The sequence below is a fragment of the Haliotis cracherodii genome, unplaced genomic scaffold (assembly GCF_022045235.1).
Source record: "Haliotis cracherodii isolate W230 unplaced genomic scaffold, xgHalCrac1.p SCAF_1, whole genome shotgun sequence".
NCBI lineage: Eukaryota > Metazoa > Mollusca > Gastropoda > Lepetellida > Haliotidae > Haliotis > Haliotis cracherodii.
In genome coordinates, this window is record NW_027266264.1 from 28,527,929 (window position 1) to 28,555,621 (window position 27,693).

Consider the following 27,693-nt stretch of genomic DNA (forward strand, 5'->3'; position numbering starts at 1 on the left):
TTTATATTTATTGTTTGCTGATGAAATAGAGTCAGCTTGTTTACTCCTATAAATGATACTCCACCGAGATACAGCTCAGATGACAGATGAGACAGAGGACACAGCATTGGAACATTAAGGATTTTCTCAATGCTCTCGAAGGCAATGGACTTGTAGGTAAGCAGTGGATTCAGGTTTCTTACACAGTAATAGATTTTCTGAATGTAAGCGCATTAGAATTGACAGTTATCTTAACAAATCATATTTTAGAAAACAAAAATCTTTTGAGCCTAAGTATAATCTTATCTTTGTGTCTGTCACACTATGATTAGTAGAGAATAGACACTTTTGTGCTCAAAATAAATACTTTAAAAAACTTCTTACAGAAGAAAACATTAAATTGAAGGGTATTGTTTCTTAGCAAAAACATTGACAATCGTCAATGTTACCAGTTGAATAGCAATACAATAAAGAAATCTGAAACCCAAAGCTAGAAAGTGTAAGTAGCTTGGTAAAAAGTTACAACCCTTGAATTATATCTAATATACATCCTTGGTCAACTGGGCAATTGTCTAGAGTGGCAGCATAGCTAGCACTAATTCCCACCTACCGCTGCAGTCCACAACATGTCCTCATGGCTCCTAATCTACCTACTTAGGGCCCAGCGGAGCCCTTACCATATTGCTCTACCTTCTTAGGGCCCAGCGGAGCCATTACCATATTGCTCTACCTACTTAGGGTCCAGCAGAGCCCTTACCATATTGCTCTACCTTCTTAGGGCCCAGTGGAGCCCTTACCATATTGCTCCACCTACTTAGGGCCCAGCGGAGCTGTTACCTTATTGCTCTACCTACTTAGGGCCCAGCGGAGCCGTTACCTTATTGCTCTACCTACTTAGGGTCCAGCACAGCCATTATCTTATTGCTCTCCCTACTTAGGGTCCAGCGGAGCCCCAACCATATTGCTCTACCTACTTAGGGCCCAGCGGAGCCCTTACCATATTGCTCTACCTACTTAGGGTCCAGCAGAGCCCTTACCATACTGCTCTACCTTCTTAGGGCCCAGCGGAGCCCTTACCATATTGCTCTATCTTCTTAGGGCCCAGCGGAGCCGTTACCTTATTGCTCTACGTACTTAGGGCCCAGCGGAGCCGTTGCCTTATTACCTATAAGTGAAATTTTCCCTGGTCTGAAAGCAATGAGATTTTGCTAATTATCAGAGACATTTCATCTTTTCTATAGGTTAAGCAAATATCATCTAAAGTACAATCGTTTGTGATCTGAAATTTATATAATATTATGGAGAAGGTTTGTTGGTATATCTATTTAGTTTTTGTTTTGCTGTCATCCAAATCCAAATTTGCCTGTGCTTTGAACTTTACCAGTGATTGTTTTTTCTTTCTTAATTTCTGCTAGGATGATAGCGACCAAAAATTATGTTTAATAACTTTGGCGTTGTAGATCACTGTTTCAAATGGAATACGTTTTTCATGAGTTTCCAAAGTGTTTATGTTGCAAAAACATACCCTCGCTTTGCCAATCAGGGGTCAACAATGTTGCGCACTCCACCTTTGTCAGCTGATGCAAAGCACCATTGGAATCGGTCATGCACAGTAGGAGAAAATGAGAGTGCCTATTGATGCAATTGAAACTATTGAAAGTTTAACAGTTAGATGTATGCGATTTTCAATTGTGCTGAATGAATGTTGATGTGATATCTAAGGTAAATTGCGGAATCGCAGCCTAAGTCAATCCCTGTCTACCTGCTTAGGGCTGAGATGTTCCATTACCTTATTGTGTTACCTTACAATACAATACTGTGATACCTAAAATATTATCTAACAGATGCTTTATTCATTATTGAACACATACCTCATGGCTCAGAGCACCAATGTGTGTATGTGTCATATTAGATCCATCAGACAAATTGAACAGGGTTCAAGCAAACATTGAGTGGTATTGTCATAAAGAATCCATATTATGATTCGAACATAATTAAATGTTTTTGTTTCTGATATTAAACTTCAGCAACCAGCTATGGCGCATTGCAATTGTATATATATCTAAATACTGGACAACATTAACCGGTATACACTTTTTAACTTTCAAACCATAGTAAGCATGGTAAGGCACATGCATTGAAAAAATATTTAAAAAATTTAAAACAAAAATCCTCAATCATCAAAAGGCACCAGATCATCACCAGACTGATCTGCATAACAAGTTTTCAACGAGAAATATTCTTGTGTTCTGCTCAGGAAACGAAAAATGGACGGATGACAGATGGAAAATTTATGGTATTTTTTTAACAAAAGCTCTTCGGTGATGTAGGATGTATATCTGGTGACATCTTTCTTCTACAGATTCACACCCAAACAAGTGAGTGAGGAGCTATCTAGCAACCATGAGTATGTCTATCACCTGTCTCCGTTTTACCATCCTGACATGTCTCAGTGTCACTCTCAGTGGCAACAGTGTCGACTTAAACACCACCCTCTCCTCCGTGCCGACACTGGCTAGTTCCCAAGATACATCACTATCACCCAGAACTGATGCACAGTCCACCATTCATCCGACCAGACCACTGAATGTGACTGAGGTTACCAGCACATTAGGATACACCCAGCTCATAGGGAACAGAATGACACCAATCACCAAGTCTTCAGTCACTGCTGATGCAACCATATCAGAGGAAACAGATGAAATGTCCTCAGCAACACCAACCTCGGCAACACCAAAGTCAACAGCAACAACTACATTAACATCAACGAAGTTAACATCAACTACAACCACTGAATCACCCTCCACTACATCACCCAGTACAACACATTCTACTACAGCATCTTCACAAACAAGTGCCCCAGGAATCAACATAATTAGAATCAAAGGCAAGATGAAAAAATTGTCCCTGGAAGATATAGCAAACTCTGCCTCTACAACAACGATTGCTAACAAGCCTGCAAACAAGAAGACAAACAGAAAGAAACGGAAGCCGAGAAAGATGCAGTCTCCCAAACAGAATGAAAACCCAAGATCAAACTCCCGGAAATCCTCAAGGGGCACACAGTCCAAGAAGAAGTCTGCGACTCCAACAGGGCCTACTCCCACTGCTACTTCTCTGCATGGAGCCAGAACGACAGCCGCCCCACTGTCACCAGATGCCACCATCAGGGTCCACACAATAGACACTGGCGTCAAACCTGTAGCATTTGCTGCAGCAGCCGCTGGTAAGCAATGTAGGATTTGTTTACTTGTTGTTTCACAATATTCCAGCTATATGTAAATAATCCCGTTCCTCTTAAGACAAGCATGGATTGCTGAAGACAAATTCTAGCCCAGATCTTCATGAAGGATTTTCTGTAACAGGAAGTTCCAAGTGCAACTTGACTTCTGTAGGAAGTCCAACATGGCATGTGAAGTAGGATCTTCTGTAGCAAACACAACATGGCATGTAATGCAGGATCTCTAGTAAGCACAGTTTGGCATGTAACATAGGACCTTCTGCATTAAACCCAGTTTGGTATGTGCTGTAGGATCTTCATAAGCAAGCAGATACAAGCTCAATGTATAGATAATTAATTGCATGAAACACAAATGTCACAACAATAAATCCCATCTGTATCCATCAATGTCCCACACAGGATGTTTTTAAATAGATGTACCCTATACATGTATGCAAATGAAATGGCTTTCTTCTCAACACACCAGTCAGATGTTAAAGCTTTGTAAAACTACTTATTTTCCAGATAAAAAGAAAAACGCAGGAAAAGGAAAGAAAGGGTCGAGGAAAGCAAACAAAGCACAGGGGAAGAAGGGGGACAGGGGTCCTGCGGGTCCTCCAGGTCCCAAGGGCGCCAAGGGGGAGCCAGGACAAGCTGCCCAGGCATCAATGGCCATGCAGGCTGCCTCATCCTCAGTCCTCACAGAACACTTCGGGCCAGACAAGGACGTCATTGTGCCCTTTGATCTCAAACTGATTGACCTCGCAGACAACTATGACAACACGACCGGTGTATTTATTTGTACAATTCCTGGTGTATACGTAATTTCTCTGTATCTCATGTCTCACCCTGGTGCCAAGGTAAATGCTCGTATCTTCATCAACAGTCGACCAATCGCAGCCCTCTGGGCAGATGACAGTAAGAACTCTGGGTTTTATCCATCAAGTAGCATACAGACAATCAGTCGGCTAGAGTTTGGTGACCAGGTGTACGTCATGCTGGTTGATGGAGGGTATGGACAGAGCTGGGTCCACGCGAACTATAACGCCTTTACTCTCTTCCTCCTGTACGAAGAGATCTTCTTCAAATAAACTGGGCACTATTCCACAAAGCAATCATAGAGTTATGATGATCGTTACTCTGATATATTTACATTCACTTATGATAGTTGTAGCACTAAGATCGCTTTGTGGAACAGAGCACTACCCTCCCTATCTACAAAGATGACCGACAGACCGATCTCCATGCTTCACCTGTCTGGTAAAAAAAATTGACAACATTCCTTGTTTCCTTGTTGAAATTCCTTGTTTAGCAAACATTTTTTGTTGCCATGGTTACCATGTGCGGTACTGATTCTGATGAATCAAAATATGTATTGTCTATGTTTGTAAGTCGTCATGTTTCATACCAATTTTTATATAAATTAAATATGCAAAAACCAAATGTTGATATTCATGCTTTAAACAATCAGCCTCCATTTTCACTTGTTCAATCATGTTCAATAGTCAGCTATGAAAGATTAAACACAGACAATAGATATCCATGTAAATGAGAAAAGAGTTCTGGTTAAATGCCTCCCATAAACTTGATTGCTTAATTCTCCACTTTTTAGTGGAACTTAAGACTATAATTAAACTTCTTGAAGTATAGCTGACACCAATGATATCAATTATTATAATATGGCTAAGCAATTACAGACACTGACATGTGTCAAAGTCATCACAAGACTGATCTCCTACTTAGTAAATAATTACAGAAATAAGAGTCATACGATATTTGTCCAATCAGATAATAGCAGATCCCCATCATCATCATGATATCAATCCATATTGCAAGTACCAAGCATGTTATGATGCTCAAGGAGGGGACATGAGTAATATCAATATGTTTGTTTGTTTGTTGTTTAATGCCGCACTCAGCAATATTCCAGCTATATGACGGCAGTCTGTAAGTTATTGAGTCTGGACTAGACAGTCCAGTGATTGACATCATGAGCATCAATCCACGCAATTGGGATACGATGACATGCATTAACCAAGTCAGCAAGTCTGATCCCCGATCCCGTTATTCGCCTCTTACAACAAGCATAGTCTCCTTTTACGGCAAGTATGGAATGTTAAAAGACCTATTCTACCCCGGATCTTCACGGGTCAATATCAATATGTAATTTATCATATAACAAGTATCAAATATCGCTTGAAAAAGTGTAAACACTGTGAGCATGTCCAATCCAACAGACGGCAGTGTATTGTTTACTTCCTTGTTCTGATTTCATTCACAATTTAGGACATACTCTCTGATTAGTTCATCACAGTGCCATATAGCCATTTGCACAGCATATTTTAAGAATTCATTGCAGGTCACATAGGCTGCTGAAGTAGTGTGGTTTTTCGTTTGATTACTTCCTAGACATGGATGAAGCAGGTTCTTTTATGGGAAAAGCCATGGAGATAATTTATTTATCAACATCAAAATGAAAATATGGGATTGAAAAGACAGATTTTGTGACAAAAAACACCAATTTGGGGTAAAAAAGACAAAGCAGAATTTGTCTGCAAACATGTGACAGAATATTAACAAGGACATGTTCAGTATTTTGATATTCCACCCTCCCTGTTACATAATCAAAAGGATAAACGGAGGAGACTTAATGTCAAATTATTGAGCAAAACTGAATAATCGCAGCATCCTTTCTTTCCAATTTAGATGCCCTGATCACACTTTGAGCTCAAGAACACATAAGAAGTTTCCTCTCAACACATACCGACACCAATGACAAATTTACAGACACAATCACTTTCCATGACCTAATATGAGTGAGTGAGTGAGTGAGTTTGGCTTAACGTCGCTTTTAACAGTATTCCAGTTATATCGCCGCATGTCAGCTTAATGTGTGAGGAAAGCCCGAAGTGATGCAGGTCTTAGACGTTTACCACTTCGGTGAAACCCACGAGCACGGGTATGGTGCTGACAAACCTAGAAACATAATTGGGGCGAACCAGGATTCGAACCCACAATCATAGGTTTCTGGCGTGGCCAAGGGACGCAACTCTGCACAGCGAATCGCGGCGCCTTAGATGACTGGGCCACCCGTGCCCCCTTGACCTAATATGAAGAATGTAAGGTTTTCCAACCCATAGATTTTAGCTGGAGGACAAATGTCCTTCTGCATGACAGCCAACTAAGCTATGTCAGACGTTTACTTCATCAATGTTATATTACAGGGCACCACAAAGTCCCTGCACAACATGGGAAAACATAGGGCCATCATAAACCCTTTGGGCAACACAACCCAGTCATACAAAGTTGGGTTCGTAGATAGAAATGTTTTTGTCATCCAGACAATTACTTGATTTACAGACACTTTTGAGAGGCGTATCTGAAGGGATTAACTGGAAATGCCCAGAGACCAATATTTGGCCCAAGTCTGCGGCAAATGTCAGTAAAAATTCCCAAATTAGAATTACAAATATCCCAATTCATGTTAATATACTGATATAGTTATAAGTAATTTCATGGCTTGAAGAGTAACTTGAAATACACTGATAACAGGACCAATAAAGAGGAAGAGGCTTTTATGCTTAGTTTTACCTTATTGCACTGAATACAATTGTTAAATACCTCAGAATTATTGTAATTCCTTTTTATAGCCCAATTCGATTAATATGTTAACTCCCTAAATGATATATATTTTAAACGTGTATAGAGTTCACCAATTAGTTTTGTCAGTATATTTTGTCGGTATATTCACCAATTACTTGTTTTATGTGACATGTGCCCCTTAATCCCCTATTGTCTTACCCATCACCAAGCTTGGGTGAATTTGTACCTATAACAATAGGTGCAAACCCCTTCCTGGAAAATATGTTTCGTTTTTTTAACGTTCTTTTTACACTATTTCCGATTCTCAAATTTAACTTTGTGATAAAGTATGCCATAAAGTATTCAAATCAGCAAAGTACCTATTCGGCATTACTTGCCCTTTAAGGGGATATTGAACATATGACCTAGCTGACCAGTGCTCTTGTCGAACACTGTAAGAGTGTCAAATGTCCTTACCAGCATGGGACACAGTGTAGTGAGCTGATCATACAGAAGGCGAGCCTCGTCAATGTTGCAAGCCTGGAAGGTCACTTGGAGACATGAGTTGCCCATGCCAAAGCCCATGCAGTCCATGTATATATTGTCTGGTTTGGCCGCTCTCTGAGCCTCGCCATCGTCTCCCAGGGCGGAAAAGTCTTCTATAAATGGATCTTCTGTGTTGATGTCTTTATACACTGAAGGTCAGTCAAATAATGAATTAAGGAAACATGCTGAATATGCAGATACATGTAACGATAATCTTGAATCAGTGATGTGTCTACAAAGCTATGGGAGATGTCTTTATACACTGAAGGTCAGTCAAATAATGAATTAAGGAAACGTGCTGAATATGCAGATACATGTAACGATAATCTTGTATCAGTGATGTGTCTACAAAGCTATGGGAGATGTCTTTATACACTGAAGGACAGTCAAATAATGAATTAAGGAAACATGCTGAATATGCAACAATAATTCTGAATCAGTGACAAGTCTACAAGACATTGGGGATGTCTTTTACACTGTAGGACAGTCAAATGAAGATTTCTGGAAACATGTTAGATATATGTTACGATAATCTTGAATAAGTGACAAGTCTACAATACGATTGGGGAAATGTTGTGTAGATACAATGGAGTGAATATGGTACAAGGGTACAAAAAAATGATGGGTAGAGTATCAATAACAAAGAAGGAATCAAGGTTATCGACAAGTAGAGAACAAGCCCTTGCTCACCTGGTACATTAATGATCACTTTTTCCCCGCGACGTTCCCGAATATTCCTTGTTAAAGTTCTGAAAGAACATAAAGGTTCTTCTCAGTAACAGTTTGGGTCACATTGGATAAGTACAATGCAGTCAATCCTTAAGTTGTTTAAACTGACAGACAAATAGACACTGTAGCTCACCTGAAGACCTCTTGAACATTATATCAGGACAGTGAGTGAGTGAGCTTTCTACAGTATTCCAGTTACATCATGGCGTGTCACGAGTGCGTATAATATACGAATAAATAAGTCTTGTGCACATTGATCAATCGGAAGGGGTGATAATTGGGATTGTTCACTAGCCAATATATTATCAAACATTGCCTAGGGTGCTTATTAGAGCGGGGCACTTATTACGTCAAATAGGGTACATATATAATAAGATCTGTTGTTGTGTTCCTCAAGCATGTATTCACTATTGGATGGTATCGTGTTCAATTTTAGGATAACTAACATAAAGATTAATAACTTCATAAACACAAATATATAATCAATATTCCAAAACATGTATAAACTCATGTAAAATCAGGTGAGCATGACAGTACCTGAAGCGTGGATGGCCACTGTTGATAGCTTCATCTGGGAAGAAGAGAGATCGCGATGATCCAGACGTCGGGGTTGGTTCGAATGATGGGAGTGTGAAGTTGGGACACCCTAGTCTGAAAACAGACATTGTGCATGAACAATGTTATCCACACACTTGTCCCCATCTGCAAAGAAGATACTTTGATAAATAATATGTTTTCATTAAACTACCTCAACTCACTCTCCAACTGATTGCTCGAATTATTTAAGCTAAGCAATCAGTATGAGTCAGGATAAGGTAATTATGTTGACAAATTTATTTCTAAGAATTGAATCCAATGTGTCTTTGCATTTTTGGAGTCAAAAACGTCAAAACCAGTGTGCACAATTTTGAGTAACACAGTCTGCACACCATTTTTTTTATGTTTATACCTCCTTAAATGCAAAAAAATATGGACGTCAATTCTTCAGTAAACCCACCTGGGAAAGACTGTGATGGACATTGCTTCCTCGTTTGGTTCAAGCAGTGACTGAATCTCCTCCCGCCTAGAAAACATAAAATGCACAGAACATAGCTTAAACTATTATAGTATAAACTAAGGGTGAAACGATACACCGATATTCCGATGCATCGTGATACTTGACCCACAATACGATATACGATAAACGTGAGCCCATTTATCGATACGCCACAATACGGAACGCAAATTTCAAGTACAGCGTTTCCTCGCTATTGTGCCTTTCAATAAACCGCTAACTTGGTCATAGCACGTGGTAACGCATGGCTCCCAAAAACAACTTACATTTTTAATAAACTCAGGTTTTACACTGACAGATGTTTTTCCCCACCTCAATAAACATTATCAGCTGATCACAGCAAGCACATAACACCGGAAATACCAGTCAGCAAAACCGAAATGAAGTACGCAATTCAATACCATCATTGTACTATCTTGTTATTAAAACATGTTCATTGTATATCTGGACATGTTTTTGTAATATATTTTATTAATTTTATTCAAAAATGCATTTCATATTGTTTTCATTGAGTTAAGTGAAATCGTGTGTGAAGAGATACAGCAACCACGGACAGATTACCGCTTTTGACGCATTGAAACGAACTTTGGTTGCTAAAGAATGGATACATATATTAAAAATGCCATACTTCAACTTGTTAAAAGTCGTATTTGTGGCAGTTTGGCTAATTTATGTCAACATAACATTTTCACAATCGAAATACCTGTCGTACGGGAAGTCCCTACGGTGACTGGTCAAATTGTTACATTTGTAAAAATATCCTGCAACAGCAATCACCAGTACCAAAATGCAACGCTTGTGGTTTTTATAATTTTAAATACATATATAGTAAAAGCTGCAACTAAAGTAACACTATATTGAAATATATTATTCCTGATAAAACAATAATTTCAGATACAATTTCTTCGACTATTGCAAAAAAGTTCTTTGAAGTTGTATCACTGGTGAAGTATGTGAATTATTTTCTGGTGTTTGAACTTTGAATTGTTTTGAAGGAAAGTTAGAGTAAGTTCCACTTTGAAGCGTAACAACTTCAGTAGTCTTGTTATTATAAAATAATTTTGACTGTTCCAAAATCATGAAAGGTTTAATCTTGACATGCTTTAAGTCTTGTTTTTGCATCATTGCGTATCGAGATATGTATCGTATCGTGACCAGAATATCGAGATGCGTATCGTATTGTGACCTTCCTGCATTGTTGCAGCCCTAGTATAAACCGGTATAAACTACTGAATTCATGTTATCAGATAAACAAAGCAGAGCTTCAGATAACTTTTTGAGCAATAGAGTTTTTACTTGAAGGTTTCTATTTTAATTGGGTTATGATATTTTTCATTAGGTAACCTATATTTTGTCACTTATATATCCATCTACTGGTCACCATTTTGAGAATTACAATTTTAGTAAAATCTGAATATTTTTTACATCTGTATACTTATCCTGCATTACTTATTAATGCATTCACTGCTTACCTGGGTGAAGATAAATAAACTGTTCCTGAAGCCCTCTTATATACCACGCCGCCACCGTCCCTGTGACCTCACGTGACCTAGCTTAAAAATCATACTTTTGAGGTTTCGGGAGCCCTAGTGGGGAGGCAAGTCTGCGACGGGTGGGCCTTAAATGTAGTAATGCAGGATAAGTATACAAATGTAAAAAATATTTAGATTTTACTAAATTTTTTACTTATCCTGCATTACTCCTTAATGCATCTGTATCGGACAGTTTGGAGGTGGGTAAACCTTAAGAATACAGAAACCTCAATAATTCACACCCTGAAGGTACGACACTGATTGGTCGGTAAACCGTGAAGCGGGAAAGTACAGAAAAACGTTGTTACGGTAGGGTTCTATCTATGTGAAAAAACCCATTGAACATAGGAATTAAAGAGTAGTTCCCTATACATCTTTAGTAATAAAGACATCATCAGCCTGTGGACAATTGCTTGTCTAATATTCTTCCACTGGCGAAATCTGATCAACTGCACCGGAAAGGGAAAGGCTCTGTATAGGGCGAGTTCATTATTTGCGTGGAGGGTTGGAAACTTGCTGAGCTACAGCCAACGGCCCAAAACTCTGTACACCTTTGATGTCCTCGAGAGTCACATCGCGAAGATAATGAGTAGCAAAAACTGTGTTGGACCTCCAAAAACATCCTCCCATGATTGTTTTGATAGTACAATTGCTGTGTAAGGCCATGGTAGAGGCTAGTGCCTTGATATAATGAGGATTATTCGCTCTTGGCAGGTCCAAATTGGCGATCGAATAGGCTTGAAGGATGACTGCATGTAACCATAGAGATATGGTGTTGCGACTGACTTCGGTCGTTGACGTAATAGATATGAGTATAAATAACCACTTTCTAGTCTAACTTTCTGACGGTGGATGAAAATTTGCAGTGCTCGTACCGAATATAATAGAAGTTCACTCTTATCTTCACTACCTATAATCGTCGATATTGGTGGAATGGTGAAGGAACAATTGGGTTGGCCTGGTAATTGATTCTTAGCAATAAAATCCCAGCACAACCCGAGATGAACTGCCCCAGGCGTTCCATGCTCAAAAAGAAACCCGGGTGATGTCGATCACATGTAGTTCGCTCACCCGTGCTGCTGTGGCTAATGCCAAGAGAAATACTGTTTTCTTGGTGAGGTCATAAAAAGAGGATGCATAGAGGGGCTTGAAGGAGGGCACTCGCAAACCACGTTCAAATCCCACGCAGGCAGCCGGGAACTTGGTCTTCTGATCCTCAAGCCTGAATGAGCGTAAAAAAAGGCCTGTAGTTCCGGGATCTTAGTCATCTTACGATTATCAAGAACAGCCAACACTGAGTTAAGTGCAACCAAATACATAGGGTGGATGCTTCAGGTAACGTTCTTTGAAAACAGAGAGATTGTGTATCATTCTCATCTTGTCTGAGCCCTTCCCTTCTTGAGTACCAGGAAGATGTGAGAATAAAACCCCGGTGTTAACGCTGGGGTGTGTATAATCTCTACGACTTTAGTTTCCAACAGTAAGTCTATGTTGGCCTTTAATAACAGATGTTGCTTTCTTGGACAATTCCAAGGGAGAGGAGCAGTGGTCAACGGTGGAAATACCTATACGTCTAGTTGGTAACCGTGACGTAGAATGTTGAGAACATAATCGTCCTTGAGGATGCTCCAGTTCTTCCAAAATCGACTCTCCCACCTACCGGGGTATCGACAATTAGGGCGACTGGGTGTGGGAGATCCCAGTCGTGACTGTCCAACATTTCACTGTTTGCCCCTCCTCTCACCTACCTTACTGTGGTATTTACCATGTTGGGATTGATAAGAGCCTTGAGGTTTCCCTCTGCCATGCCCTCTACCACAAAAGAAATCTTGCACCTGTCCTTCCTTGAGAGACTCGCATCTTGGCCTGTAATTGCCTGACCTGCCCGATTGCTTTGATAAACTCTGAGAAACATGCTCCAAAGCCTTGAGTGCCGTTTCATCCCTAGCATAACTGGAAACTTTGGCATGCATGTCCGTAATTTGTTCATTGAACAGAGATGTGGAAGACCAAGGTTGACGTAACAGCCTGCGCTTAAACTCCGAGTCCCAAGTCGATAGGGCTAAACAACCAAGCCTCCGTGTGACAGTTATTTCCGCCAGCGCGGCTTTAAGATGATTTCGCATATGGTCAATCTGACACTGTTGAAAATCAACTATAGTTTGGAGGTGATCTAGTCGGTTAGGGTTATCCTCTGACAGATCCTGCTCTAGTGCACGTGTTGATGATGCTAGTGCTGATAAAGGTTTTAATACCCTTCGAATTTCCGTTTCAATAACGCAACTCTGGTATCCTGAACCTTAAGAGTAGTTGGCCTTGACGAGCCTGCCATTCTCTGTATATCCTTGTCCAAACTATGTGCCTGGTCTGCTGCCTCAAAGCCATGAATAGGAAATTCATCTTTCCTAAACCTGGGAGGCTTGAATGACGGCGTAACTGTCAGCCTGGAAAAGTCCTCATCCAAAGATCTAATTATAGGGTCCATTGGAATCGACGTAGGATGTGTCCAAATAGTATCTTTTTTATTCACCCCGCTACCCGGGGAAGGTACTGAATGAGGCGGTCAGCTACCCAATCAGATACTTGTGCCAGGCCAAGGTGAGTATTCCATTCAGTCGAGGAATCACCCTCCTCACCATTAGAATAATCCGACAAATCAGAACAGTGTTCACGTGTGCGTGTAGATGGTGAACTACTTCTACTCGTATGTGTAGTGCTACCTTTCCGCAGTGACAATAACGGTCGACATATTAACCGTTGAAGATAAAGGTTGCGTTGCAATGACCGAAACCTGTCCCTTGCTAATCAGAGATTGTGACATTTTCCTAGTCAGGATTGCTGCAAAATACGTTTGTGAGTGACCTGCCGATACCTTGTGAAACTCGTTGGAGAGAGATTTACACAAAAAACACATTTAGAATTTGGTGCACAAATTTGCGTACATGCCAAACAACGTGGATGGGGTCTTTAATAGACTTTTTTCCACGACAATTAGTACAACGTGCAAGCATAAGTTACTCAATACAGATACTTTTATGAAAAGGGACTGGAAGAAACTGCCGTAGACAATTAGCAATCTATCGGCAAATTTTGTAACGAGTTGAAAGTGTATTCAATGATATATACGCAAAGTCTTTTAACGCCTTAACTAAATCACATACAACTTCACAACATGTACGCATATATACGTATATACGCAATTCAACGAACCGCCAAAGCTAGTAGTATTGAAACACGCACAAAATATGTCGTACATAGCTGAAAAAAAGACAAAGTCTTTTAACGCCTTAACTAAATCACATACAACTTCACAACATGTACGCATATATACGTATATACGCAATTCAACGAACCGCCAAAGCTAGTAGTATTGAAACACGCACAAAATATGTCGTACATAGCTGAAAAAAAGACAAAGTCTTTTAACGCCTTAACTAAATCACATACAACTTCACAACATATACGCATATATACGTATATACGCAATTCAACGAACCGCCAAAGCTAGTAGTATTGAAACACGCACAAAATATGTCGTACATAGCTGAAAAAAAGACAAAGTCTTTTAACGCCTTAACTAAATCACATACAACTTCACAACATATACGCATATATACGTATATACGCAATTCAACGAACCGCCAAAGCTAGTAGTATTGAAACACGCACAAAATATGTCGTACATAGCTGAAAAAAAGACAAAGTCTTTTAACGCCTTAACTAAATCACATACAACTTCACAACATATACGCATATATACGTATATACGCAATTCAACGAACCGCCAAAGCTAGTAGTATTGAAACACGCACAAAATATGTCGTACATAGCTGAAAAAAAGACAAAGTCTTTTAACGCCTTAACTAAATCACATACAACTTCACAACATATACGCATATATACGTATATACGCAATTCAACGAACCGCCAAAGCTAGTAGTATTGAAACACGCACAAAATATGTCGTACATAGCTGAAAAAAAGACAAAGTCTTTTAACGCCTTAACTAAATCACATACAACTTCACAACATATACGCATATATACGTATATACGCAATTCAACGAACCGCCAAAGCTAGTAGTATTGAAACACGCACAAAATATGTCGTACATAGCTGAAAAAAAGACAAAGTCTTTTAACGCCTTAACTAAATCACATACAACTTCACAACATATACGCATATATACGTATATACGCAATTCAACGAACCGCCAAAGCTAGTAGTATTGAAACACGCACAAAATATGTCGTACATAGCTGAAAAAAAGACAAAGTCTTTTAACGCCTTAACTAAATCACATACAACTTCACAACATATACGCATATATACGTATATACGCAATTCAACGAACCGCCAAAGCTAGTAGTATTGAAACACGCACAAAATATGTCGTACATAGCTGAAAAAAAGACAAAGTCTTTTAACGCCTTAACTAAATCACATACAACTTCACAACATATACGCATATATACGTATATACGCAATTCAACGAACCGCCAAAGCTAGTAGTATTGAAACACGCACAAAATATGTTGTACATAGTTGAGAATTGGAAACAAATTGACTACCCTGGCAGGCAAACAATTGTAACACAATTCAAAATGACAGGGAACAGATAGCGGGAAAAAAAGACAAAGTCTTTTAACGCCTTAACTAAATCACATACAACTTCACAACATGTTGACAGTAATATGAAAAGAATACATCACCCATCACAGATGAATTTTATAATAGTAGACGAAACTGAAGGTTCTTAATTAATCCAAAACGAGAGCTCCGTTGGTACACGTCATAGGTGTAGTGAGACAGGCAGTGATGTTAAGTGGTGACCTAGGTCATGTGAGGTCACAGGGATGGCGACGGCGTGGTATTAAAGAGGGATTCAGGAACAGTTTATTTATCTTCACCCAAGACCATCGCCGGTACGCTGTCCCATTTTTTTTGTCGCAAGGTAAGCAGTGAATGCATTAAGGAGTAATGCAGGATAAGTCAAAAATAAATGAAATAATGTTTTAGATGTATATAACATTGTATAAAGGTTCACAATATAGGCTTGACTCGGGAAGAAAATTAGCTCATAATTGTGTTTTGAAAATTAGCTCCATTGTACACATGCTGAAAAAGCTTCAATGTGTATTTACGTGTGCTGTTTATATAATTTGAGTTTTTCATTTAATGCATGTGTTTCTGTAAGCAATTAATCGAAAGTAATTGGGTTTTGAATATTTGGGGGGTTGGGGGTGTTTTACGCAAACACGCAGCTTATCTGTAGCACTGCACAGTATTTCAAATTTTCTTCCATACCTCAGCTTCATATTCCTCTCCACCAGGTTGAAGTGAGCCATGAGGCAGCCATATGGTTTCCCTGGAGTGCCCTCCACCATATAGTCAGCATACTCAGGGTGCCATGTAGCTGGGTAATCTCTGAGGACACAACTCATTGTCAAGAGCATTCCAAGTAGACACTATTCAAACATTATTCAATAGAGGTACTACTGCTATAAGGCAGTGCTAAATATTTATGATAAATCAGCAGAGAACAAAGTTTTTAAATGGGCAAATCAATATTTCATGTTTTTTAAATGCAAGTGACCTCAAACATGTCAAATGACAAAATAACCCTATACCAACCAGACAAATGTCTCCGGTACATAATCATGATGTGTGTGTGGTGGTATAATCATGATAATGCTAGCCTACTCAGTACTATGCCGCAGTAAGGTGCGACTAACGGGATCGGGGGGCTAACCTCTCTGACTTGGCTGATGCATGTCATCGTATCCCGATTGTGTGGATCAATGCTCCTGATGACAATCACTGGAGAGTCTGGTCCAGACACAATTATTTACAGACCGCCATCATATAGCTGAGTGCGGCATTAAACAACTAACAAACAAACAAAACTATGCCACAGTTCAACAAGGATACCCCAATCAGACACATTTCCCTGACTATGGGCTGTCCTTGTTAGTGCCAGGATGGGTAACAATGAGCTATACCATCTTTTAATGATGACCGAAGTCATGAATCATGCATGTTTACAACAGTGTTGATTCTGAAAGCACAGCATTGCCGCACCATCTGTCATCAATGTAACAGTAACATGCAAATGAATCTCATCTCGTAAACATGGTAAACAATAGCAATCAGGGTGACTATTGGTGGTATTTTCACTATTGTGACTGTACTGCAATAAATAATTGCCCAACTATTGCAATTGCATTTCAATAGAAGTAAACCACCTTTAAGGCTTGATAATTAAACTAATCAATGTAATAGAAATGAATAAAGGATTGCTGACAATCTCAACATGCTCAAAGATGGCCATTTTTCATGATGTAAATCACTGGATTGTCTGGTTGATTTGATTCTTTACAGACCGCTGTCACATAGCTGGAATACTGCAGAGTACAACGTTAAACAAAAAAAACAAAAATGCAAAACTTTTTGAACTGGCTAGCCTTTTAAGTCATTTCTATGGGGTTTCTTTCAACCTTGATAAACAAAACAATTGCAGAAAGGGATGGTACATGAAGAGATTCAAGCATATTTCTTTCATATCAGGATTTTGTAGAAAAAGCAAGCATCATGAGTGAAGGCATCACGTAAAGTTGTGGCTTCAAAAGGTGCTAAGATTCACCTTTGAGAGACCTTAAAGGGGCACTGATCTAACGCAATTCCCCGGGACTGGTTGTTGCCTTTGTTATTGTTTTTTCCCAGTGAGTACCCGGATGTAGCGCAGAAATCTAGACTAGCTCGCGACCTCTGTTGCGCCATTTTTCGTAAGCGCATTAGTCACTTTTATGGATACCGGTAGTAATAAGAGCGTATGGTCACATTGATCAACAAAATGAAATACAGTTTCCAAGATAATAAGGAAATGTAGGCATCTTTGTGGGTAGCATCGGTAATGGTGACGAAGTTTTGATAAGTCACTTGCTTGGTAATTTTGCGATTTTCGTTTACACTATTTTGACTTGCAACACAAAGTAAATATTTCACCTGAGCATTGCTTTTTTTATAGTGTGTATATTTTTTTCAAATGAAGGAAAACAAAATGCAAATACCATAATTACAACTTACCAAATTTATGTGTATAAATAGGCAGCTTCCTTATTCGAGGAATGTATCCGTGAATATCCACACAAAGGAATAATATCCCACTCGTCTGCAGCTATACAAAATAACTTATTCGATGTCACGTGTCTCTGTAACTATCAAATATTCTAAAAGATATATATCGTTTCGGGTGTCAAGTCTCAAGGGTCGGCTGAGAAAGGCCACGTGACAACTATTTTCATTATGTCGACGGTTCCTAAAAAATCCATTGAGTTTGATAACAATGATCAACCAATCAACGTATTATCAGTTAACCCTTTGAACAAATTGTATGTTGTTTTTACATCGGCACTTCACGCCATGATATGAGTGTATTCCCTTTGTTTTAGTAAACCTAGACATGTAAACACTCACTTTTGACATATCCACTGTGCAAGATAACAGTGATTAATCAATCAACGTATTTTCTGTTAATCCTTTGATGACTAGGAACGATCCGTTGATTTACAAAAAAAAGTAAATCAACTGATCATTCATCTCTTGCTGGGCTGCCACGTGCATATTACATAACCTCACTTCAAACCTGGATTTAGATTGAATAATTACCCCAGACACAATAAATGCCAAATGAGAACCTTTGTCAGGTAATCTAAGTGGTGCTACCACTAATTGTACCTGTAATAAATTCATTAACTGAGCATCAAGTGAATGACGACAAATACACAAGCGTAGGGTTATACGAGAAAACGTGGATGACAACAAGGGAGTAGTAATCGTATTACACAATCCGAAATCCGAAAATGCTTTCACTGCATGGATACTTTTTTTAGTATTAAACTATAACCATCTGGGGTATTTCCAAATGACGACTTCCGATGAGCTCCGCCGTTCTTTTTGTCTGTTTGTTTAGGCTGAAGAAATTATTTAACATGCGCCCTTTGTCGAATCTTTATAGATCACAGTTAACCAATCAGTGTTTATGCAAAAATGCGTAAAACAAATATTGCCTCCAAGTTTATTTAGCTGTCCTTGCAGACGGTAGCCCAGTCTCTGGTCACGCACAGTTGCGTTGCGTATCATCCGGGTACTCACGGGGGAAAAAACAATAACAAAGGCAACAACCAGTCTGGGGAATGGCGTTAGATCAGTGCCCCTTTAACGATACAGTCCCATACTATATGCTATGTATAATACAAATTTGATATTCACGCTTAGCAGATATGGAAGAAGGCTGATCATGAATGGATGGACAGATGGACAGCCATTACATGGACCCATGTTGACACCGATCTGGCTAAGAGATGAGGATTGTTCTCCACAATCACCTGTCCCCACCAATTTGTTACATCCTTGACTTACTTTGTCTGCCTCCGGACCAGGGCTCCAAGGACATCCTGAGCTTTGAGACATAACTGGGTCTTCTTCTTGCTGTGGTCAAACTTCACCAACATATACTCAACCTGACGACAAAGAGAAGTGCATGTATTAAGACTTCATTATAATCACTTTGTTCAGAGATTTCTTTTTAAAAAACGCAACTAATGATATATTAAAAACAACAATAAAAAAACTTAAAAATGTTAAAATAGGGAATAAAATATAAAATACTTTTGGGAATGACAATTCAAATGGTAACTACCCAACACCTATTGACAATGTATACCATGTTTATCTAATCTGAAGTTATTTCAGGTACCTTAACTCAACTGTTACCAGTGAGCATGGTGAAATATCTCTAAGTGGGGCATCCTCCCGCGGGATGGGAGATAACGGACTATTAAAGTAAAAACGGGAGATAACGGACAAAAAAAATCCAGTTTCCAACCTTGCCAAACTCGGCTGGAATTATGGAGTTATATTTTGGATGGACTAATGAGGCTAGTCCAATCAAACCGTGCAGCGAAATCGACATCAGGTTCGTAAACTGCAGTGCAGATTTCGCTCCATTGCAAGAGTTGCAAAGCATGTGTACCGCCAACTTGGCGTCAACAGATATTTTCCAAATCTTTCCATGTTTTTAATCAAGGTGCTCACATGATTTGATGCACTTTGAGAAATTAGACCTGTATTATTAAAACAAAGATTTTGACTGTCGAGATCGTATTGACTGGGCACTGCAATTTTGTTGGAAGCAAATGCAAGTGATATGAGAGGTGGAATCTGATTGGTCAGTAGGAAGGACATAGCAGGGACATAACTCATAACTACAATCAAACCCAGAAATTCCAGACAAGTTGGGCAAGGGTGGAAACTGGACTTTTACAGTCAGTTATCTCCCTTGCCTCGGGAAGATTCTGATCACTGGACTAAAAAAGATGGAAGGTGAATATTGTATCAAGCTCAAAGAGGATGCTAAGCCTGTCTCTATCTCAACACCCAGACAGAAGTGGGGAGGATAAGCCAAACAAGTTATTTTTTAAATTGACATAAGACCCAACAATTGGTTACAATGGATTTTTATTAAATCATTTACATTCTCAGAACATTTGTGGTACCTTACATTTTGTTGCATAAGATGAAAACAAAATAATGACCACTGCTGCTAAGTAATGATTTTAGTTAACTTCATGCAAACAGACTTTCAGAACTATTTCTTTCTTACTGATAGTGATGCTAGATACTGACAGTAAATTACACGAACTGGTTAAAGAGCTACCATGGTTACTGTTTTCCAAGGTGACTGCCTGAGAAGCCACTCACGCAATAAGATTAATATACAGTTGTTTATTATCACACTGTTGTATAAATCATTAAATGCTCCCACCACTGAAAACTTTAATCAATTCATGGAAAAGAACTTAGACAATTTTGTAACTGCTTACATGTAACATATATCTCACATTTGTTACATTTTCTAAGCAAATTTCAAATTCTAGTAGTTTTTGTTTGGAGTCACCACCGGCTTTAGAACCTACACTGTAGGAATAAGGCGCCTAATCGCCAGCACACTAAGTCAGCGACCTAACCCACTACTCAGCCACTGAGGCTTCCTGAAAATTGAGATCCGAAAAGGTGCCTTACTCCCTAAGTGTGCAAGGATAAGCATGTGTAAATCAAATTTGTGGAATATTGGTTTACGTCAGTTAGCAGACAGCAATTTAAAAAAAGCAGTTCTTAATTAATTGTAACGAATAAAAAAATTGAGTGAGATACAAGAGAAAATAGAAAAAGTAATTTGTATAACTAAAGCATGAACATGAGCGTGATCATGTGCTGTAAGATGATGGTGGTAACTGGTACAGTTGGTGAACTGGAAACTTCTATTTCTACTGTTCTGATTACCTACTGTTGTGTTATAGTGAGTGAGTGAGTGAGTGAGAGGTTTTACGCCGCTTTTAGCAATATTCCAGCAATATCACATCGGGGGACACCAGAAATGGGCTTCACACATTGTACCCATGTCAGGAATCGAACCTGGGTCCTCAGCGTGACGAGTGAACACTTTAACCACTAGGCTACCCAACTAGGCTACCGGACGTCCCCCGAGTTATAACAGAAATGTGCTGAAACCTTTTTCACAGACAGAAACATGCAAATTTGATCACAGATTCACCATGTTCGCAGAAATCAAAGTTATTGGTAGAGCAACATTGTACACAGAATATTTCATAAACAACATGAAAAAATGCCTGATAACTGGTTGGTGACCAGAACACAAAAATTTTAAAGTCTTTGAATGGCATTTAAATGTTTTTGTTTCTCATGTACAAGAATGAAGAAGGCATAACATACAATTTTAATATCCACAGCAATTTGACAAAAATGGCAGCATGCAATAAATGGCAGCAAAACTGAAGATTTTGTGTAAACCATGTCACTTTCACTTGTGAAATTTGGAACAATTTCTGTGTGATGCCTATATCATGTATATAATACAATGTTATAAAGCCCCACTGCTTTTGAAAATGTGGGCCATTTTTAGATTTATGGGCCAAATGCCCAAGGGACCTTCCTAAAATTATCCCTGCATCAACAAATGATCAAGAACAAAATAATGAATTTGTACATTATATATATTATATCATGTTTTATAGACCACACTAAACCATACTCAGAAGACAGAAGATTTTCTACAGCTTGTTCACTGAGAGCTCACTATGTCTGGTATATGCTGCTCTTTAATTCATACACATAATATACATATAAGCTTTTTTGTCTGAAGCGTTTGTTTTACAAGCACCATTGAAAACATGAATGAAAGGACCCGTGAAGATCGGCGCAGATTAGGTCTTCAGCAACCCATTTTTGACGTAAAAGGCAACAATGCTTATCATAAGAGGCGACTGACAGGGTCGGGTGGTCAGCCTCACTGACTTGGTTGATGCACGTCATCGTATTCCAATTGTGTGGAGCAATGCTCATGATGTCAATCACTGGATTGTCTGGTCCAGACTGGATTATTTACAAACCACCGTCATAGAGCTGGAATATTGCTGAGTGTGGCGTTAACAACAAACAAACAAACAAACATGAGTGCAAGCTTGGTCTCACATATGATGGAATTTCTGTGTCATATTAAAAACATGAAAAAATTACAAAGTTTCATTTTCGATAAAAAAGAATTATACATCTGAACATCAGTTAGGGACTGATCATAGTGATCTTGCATAAAATGAGGGTGCCCCTCCCCCCTAGCCCCTCCCCCCTAGCCCCTCCCCAAACAAACACAAAAACACACACTCGCGAATTTTGTTGTCCGATTAATATCAATCTCACCTCATCTCCCCAGTATAGAACATCCCGTGTCCGTTGTTTTAATTTCTTGTACTGAGTGATAAACTGCTTGATGCCATGCTTACGAACATGCTCAGCATGTCGCTTCGTCTCTTCCCAGGTCAAAGGCGAACCTTCCGATAACAAACCCATTCCTTATGACTTGCTGAGCGATCTGCACAGATATTCCGCACAAATGCTAGTGCTGATATAGGTGAGACTGTTACACTAAAGCAAGATGACTCTAAATATCTGCTGACATGATAAGCTTCACTGGCGATGAAATCCGTTCTGTTGTGATGTTTATATATACATACATATATACTGCACTGAAATTGATGTCATTAAATGTATTCCTAACAACTGATTATAGACAAGCACTGCACCTGACAGTCGTCTGTCTGACTGCAAAAGCTAGTGATTAATTTTGACGTTAGAATAATTTATCAAAACTTTCGAATATAAATTCCTTTTTATGACAGTTCCATCAGTATAAATGTATACTGATATTACATATATTTGATTTTATAAAGTGATTTTATTGTATGGATTTAATACTTATCAACATTTCAAACATCAAGTGACATGTATAGCTGATTATTAAAAACAACATGATTTACACATTCGTTGAATCACACAGAATTATCTACCCAAACAACCAAGTGCGGGTAGGGGCGGGGATGGTACCGATTGGAATTTTGTATTAAAATGAAATATTTTTCATCTACAGCTATATATATATATTTAAAATCATGAACCTGAACGGGAATAATGTATTTGTTGCAATAAAATCCACACACACACACGTACGCACGCACCCAGAAGAATATCAAATTGTCGGTCCCTTAGCACACATAACAATACAAATGAATGATATATATATGGGGAGAATGGATATAAAACTATTGAAAGTAGTTGTTACACTACTATCATGTTGACAAAAGGGTGAATTGCAACGCGCATGTTCTCGGGAAATCACCCTAATGACTCAGCAAAACTGGGAGACTTCCAGAAGGGTTGGTTAGACGTTATAATTACACCTAACACATGCCGAAATTGCTATGTCATCGCTAAACATTCATTACAACATTGTAGTCTACAACTGTGATGGATTCTAAAGATTTCCTCATGCTAAAACTTGAATAGTAACAATAATGCAAGTCATCGTTTATTGATACAATTCCAACAGAAAAAAGTGGGCCACGCGTTTACTAGATCGCTGCTTGTACACTTTTTTATACACAAAATACGCAACAAAGAACATACAAATGGCTTGTGAATGGCGGCCGATACAGCACAAGCATATCCTCATTCATTTTGGTGACATGAACATCGAAGATATGTATTACTAGTCTATGTTTCTATGTATAGCCAAGGTAGAATATACACAAATAGTTTGTGTTAAGGGTACTATAAAGGGTGCTATATATATGATTGTGTTCCCCGGTCGTTTTTACCTCACTTATTTAAGGAACTATTCGTGGAAAGGTTAACCTCTATATGGAACACATTGGCATTTTGAGAGAGAGAATGGAGAGAAAACGTATATATTTTTTTCCTCCCCGAATGCATGCAGCCTATTGCTCAGATGACGTCGTGTAATTAATTTGTGATGTCATGAACAATGGATGACGTCACATCGTATTTTTCTAAGCAGTGAAACAATCACGCTCCGCCGCCGTGGTGACGAAGCATAACACATGGAGCTCTGGGTAGGAGAGTGTGAAACTGCATGACTTCAATATTGATCAATCAGCATTGAGACTCGATAAGATGCACATTTAAGAATATTTTTTGTGAATGCATCGGACTATAATTTTTTATGCGAACATTTCACGACATATGGCTTTTCCATTGGAAGAGAAGTCGATCAGTGTGAACGACACGGCGTTCGTCACACTCCGGCGCAGTAGTGACTCGGCATAACACCACTGCCACAGGCTAATTTGCATATCACGTGACCGGACTTTTCTCTTGTTTGTAAACAAACACGCTTTTTCAGAAATCAGAATATGGGTAGGAGAGTGGATGTCATACGTTTTTCACGAGACCATGTTCTTGAAATGATGTATATATAGATCTACATACCGACGGACTACTTCCACATTAATTCCTAGGGAAACCCCTGGGAATTCCTTAGCATGTATATATATAGTATACAGCAGCGTTGTTCCTGGGAATTTAGACCCTTTAATCTTGAACTCAGCGAATAGAGAAACGTCAGAGAGTTTTTCCCTACATGGTCGTTCTCGACTATCCTCGCCCATCCAAGTGAACAAAACGAAGAAATTAACATCCAAACTATCGCATCGATCGTGTCTCGACAGACAGTTACAGTCAACAGCAATCTCTGACTGTTACGAGTTTGGAAATATATATATATATATCTCGTCACGTTTATCGTGTCGCCCATTTTGACGTCTTGTACTTGATGTAAATGTTACGACGCGCTCTCATTCTGACTGATTTAAAAATTCCTGAGGAAGTTCTTAACACTCCTTTCTTATCCAATGATGATATGCTTGGAATACATTGGTTGTACACAAACTACAACAGATGTTCCTGTAGAGCATATGTTGAGCATACATACGCTCACGTCACCTCTCTTTCTGAGTATCTTTTTATTCTGCCACACAGCTGGTTGTTGTATGGCTACCAAGCATGCAGTGTATAGTTTCCACGATTCTAACATGGAATTTGGAAATAAGTCGATTGTGATTGGTCAATCAGAGGTTATCAAATCACAATAAACCCCCTCTAATTGAAACATCTAATTTGACGGCCACATCCCCGCGGAATTTTTGAGCTGATATTAAATAGAATAGTACTCCTAATATTTTAGTCATTGTCGGGTGGCATTAAAAAAATAATTATGTGTACAATTCATATCTCATATCTTTTGCGTCGGAGGAGTCAACTAATGCCTACAGTGACAAATGCCTACGGTCTAAAGCAAACATTTATATGCTTCAGTGGTCTTACATGTGATACCCTGCTACCTCTCTGCAGAGTTGAAATGGCGCATTTTAGTGTACTATTGCCTACAGTGACAAATGACAAACACTAGCAAATGGTATTTAGTGGTTTTTCTTTATTTATACATTTCTTCTGATATTTCATACATCATACATCCATAGTTTCATTTATCATATTTCATGTACATTATGATTCAAACATCACATTCACACTCCCATTTTATCACACATCTTACATTATCCATATATATATACATTTCATTCAGTTTCATTTATCATATTTCATGCACATTATATACATATCAGACTTACATTCATCATATATCATCTCATACATCATCCATATGTATCATTCATTTTCATTTATCATATTTCATGTGTCACAGAGTTGCACAAACTAGTTGCTTACAACACATCCAGCTGCATCAAGGAACAGGAGAGGAGACTTGATGCCCAGTCGAAGCTGCTCCTGTAGCCTTTCTAGTCTCTGGTTGATCTCTAGGTAGATTCTCTTGCGGGGTGGTGGACGGGCGCCATGGAGATTCTAAGCAAGCTTGTTTCTTTCAGTCTTCTCTAGTCTCTGGATCACTTTGATGAAGGCAAAAATGTTCGGATGGGCTCTCTGGACGACCTTGTTAAGATGACAATGCCACCCTTCTAGATGAATGTTGGTTCTGGGGCCAATGTTGTCGTGATGATTCCACAATCCCAACCGAGACTGAGCATGGTCATCAATCCAGGTGTTGGTCATGTAGTCATGGAACCGCACTGCTTGTTGGATCTCTGGAGCACTGTTCATGACATCTATGAATGTATCCTGCACCAGGTTGACAGGAAGAAGTGGAACTGCGGCTGCACCGCTGACCCAGGCGTTGACTTCAGGATTCTGTTGATAGAAAGCATTGAAATCTAATCTCTGCACCTTCCTCCAAAGGGCCTGGGAGTAATGAAAGAAGCACCCTCTAACATCACCGTCTGGAAACAATGTCTCTATTGCCCTAATAGCTGCAACTTCAAAGTCCGTCTGGATTATTTGGGGCTGTAGTGGGGAATCTGTTGATTGGTGGACAGCACCCTTGAGAAGCCGGAACAGACGCTCGTAAGTCTGGCGCTGGCGATTTGGCAGAAGGCAGAACACTATCTGTGTCATCTTGGTACCTACGGGTCCATGAATAAAATACAACTGATCCCAAAGAGGAGGGCAGCTGTAGAATGTCCATGTACAGAGTGTCTATCTCTTGGAGTAGGTGAAGGCGGTCACTGGTGGCAAAACAGAATCTTGTCTTCATCTCCGTCATCTATACAGAGAAAGGGCTCTCCATCGGTTGTCTGCTTGTAGATATGAGGAAGATCTACTTAACTCAGGGACTGTGGAAGTGGGGGAATCGTCTTTCTTCTCTGCTTGTAGAGGCCACTCTTCTTGCTGTGGTAAGCCGGGAAGACAGCAGCATCCTGAACGTCGAGTCGGACAACTTCCTTGTAAATCATCTGGACGGGAGTTGTCTCTGCTTGAACCCTCTGTCGCAGTGTGCTTACAGTCTGCAATGCTAGAAGGTCGTCTGGTTGATGATTATGAGGTGACTGATTCCTCACAAACGGGCCAACTGTTGTGCATTTCCCTAAGCACCCGCGTTGTGCACATTTCCAGTGCACACATGTTAGCCTACGGTTGTTGGGTCTGTACCTGTAGACATCTAGTAGGATTTGCTGGCCACCTTTTTTGTGACATATGATACTGGACCTTCTTCGGGTTTGCCATGTCTAGATCTCTAACATGCCAATCTTACTTACTTACTTACTTTGGAGATTTAACGTGCGCTTTCCGACTGATGCGTATTTCGCACACGGGCCCGGCCAGGCCATTTAATGTGTTTCCGAAAGGGGCGAGGGTGGTCTGTGCAACCCAAGAGGGGGCTTTAGGGGTTGCTTATATAGAATTTGGGAATTTTGAGATTTGGAATAGATGCCGATGGGGTTGGGGAGGAGAACTAAGGGAGCTGGGTATGGTGGATGATTGTTTGTTTATGTGATTTTGATTTGGTAGGTTGTTATGGTTTTAGATGCGTTTTATTAGTTCCGTTTTTATTAAGAATACGCCTAAGGCCTTGAAGTTTTCTAGTTTATTTTGTGGGTTTAGTATTGCTTCTAGAGTGAGAGCCTTGTTTAGATTGAGGGTGGTTTGTAATGCGGTTCGATGTGTTAGGTAGTGTGTGCAGTGGATGAGTGCGTGTTCTGGGGTTTCTGGTTGTTTGCAGTGTGGGCAGTTACCTGTAGTGTGTTTTTTAAATTTTTTTAGGTGGT

At 39.4% G+C, this 27,693-nt stretch overlaps 3 protein-coding genes across 4 annotated transcripts in view; 1 reads left to right on the top strand and 2 right to left on the bottom strand.

Annotated features, from left to right (window-relative positions):
- LOC139475484 (glutamate--cysteine ligase catalytic subunit-like) overlaps positions 1-22,721 on the bottom strand; it is a 45,510-nt gene extending 22,789 nt beyond the window's left edge. The window contains exons 1-7 of the mRNA XM_071258689.1: positions 22,421-22,721; positions 19,064-19,164; positions 15,950-16,069; positions 9,054-9,119; positions 8,594-8,707; positions 8,018-8,076; positions 7,259-7,476 (exon numbers count right to left, since the gene is read on the bottom strand). Of these exons, the coding sequence (XP_071114790.1) occupies positions 7,259-7,476; positions 8,018-8,076; positions 8,594-8,707; positions 9,054-9,119; positions 15,950-16,069; positions 19,064-19,164; positions 22,421-22,570 (828 nt within the window). The 5' untranslated portion in view covers positions 22,571-22,721. The remainder of the gene's footprint in view (positions 1-7,258; positions 7,477-8,017; positions 8,077-8,593; positions 8,708-9,053; positions 9,120-15,949; positions 16,070-19,063; positions 19,165-22,420) is intronic.
- LOC139462766 (uncharacterized) lies at positions 87-4,291 on the top strand. 2 transcript variants are annotated; one of them, XM_071244538.1, is made up of 3 exons: positions 87-156; positions 2,342-3,214; positions 3,725-4,291. In XM_071244538.1, the coding sequence occupies exons 2-3, from the start codon at positions 2,383-2,385 to the stop codon at positions 4,288-4,290; spliced, it is 1,398 nt and encodes a 465-aa protein (XP_071100639.1). In that variant the 5' UTR covers positions 87-156; positions 2,342-2,382; the 3' UTR covers position 4,291. The 2 variants fall into 2 exon arrangements, 1 of the variants encoding a protein (XP_071100639.1); XR_011653037.1 differs by lacking the exon at positions 87-156 and having other exon boundaries at positions 3,123-3,205; positions 3,725-3,790.
- Positions 22,722-25,936: 3,215 nt separating the features above from the next.
- On the bottom strand, positions 25,937-26,542 carry LOC139455121 (uncharacterized). The gene has a single exon (XM_071236687.1). It carries the CDS (start codon positions 26,540-26,542, stop codon positions 25,937-25,939), a length of 606 nt encoding a protein of 201 aa, XP_071092788.1.
- Positions 26,543-27,693: the final 1,151 nt, after the last annotated feature.

What these genes read in the sequence shown, in the direction of transcription:
- LOC139462766 (XM_071244538.1), top strand. Translation starts at nt 2,383, where the DNA reads ATGAGTATGTCTATCACCTGTCTCCGTTTTACCATCCTGACATGTCTC. An exon ending in AGCAGCCGCTGGTAAGCAAT is followed by an intron (nt 3,215 to 3,724) that starts GTAGGATTTGTT and finishes CTTATTTTCCAG; the next exon opens with ATAAAAAGAAAAACGCAGGA.
- LOC139455121 (XM_071236687.1), bottom strand. Translation starts at nt 26,542, where the DNA reads ATGACACAGATAGTGTTCTGCCTTCTGCCAAATCGCCAGCGCCAGACT.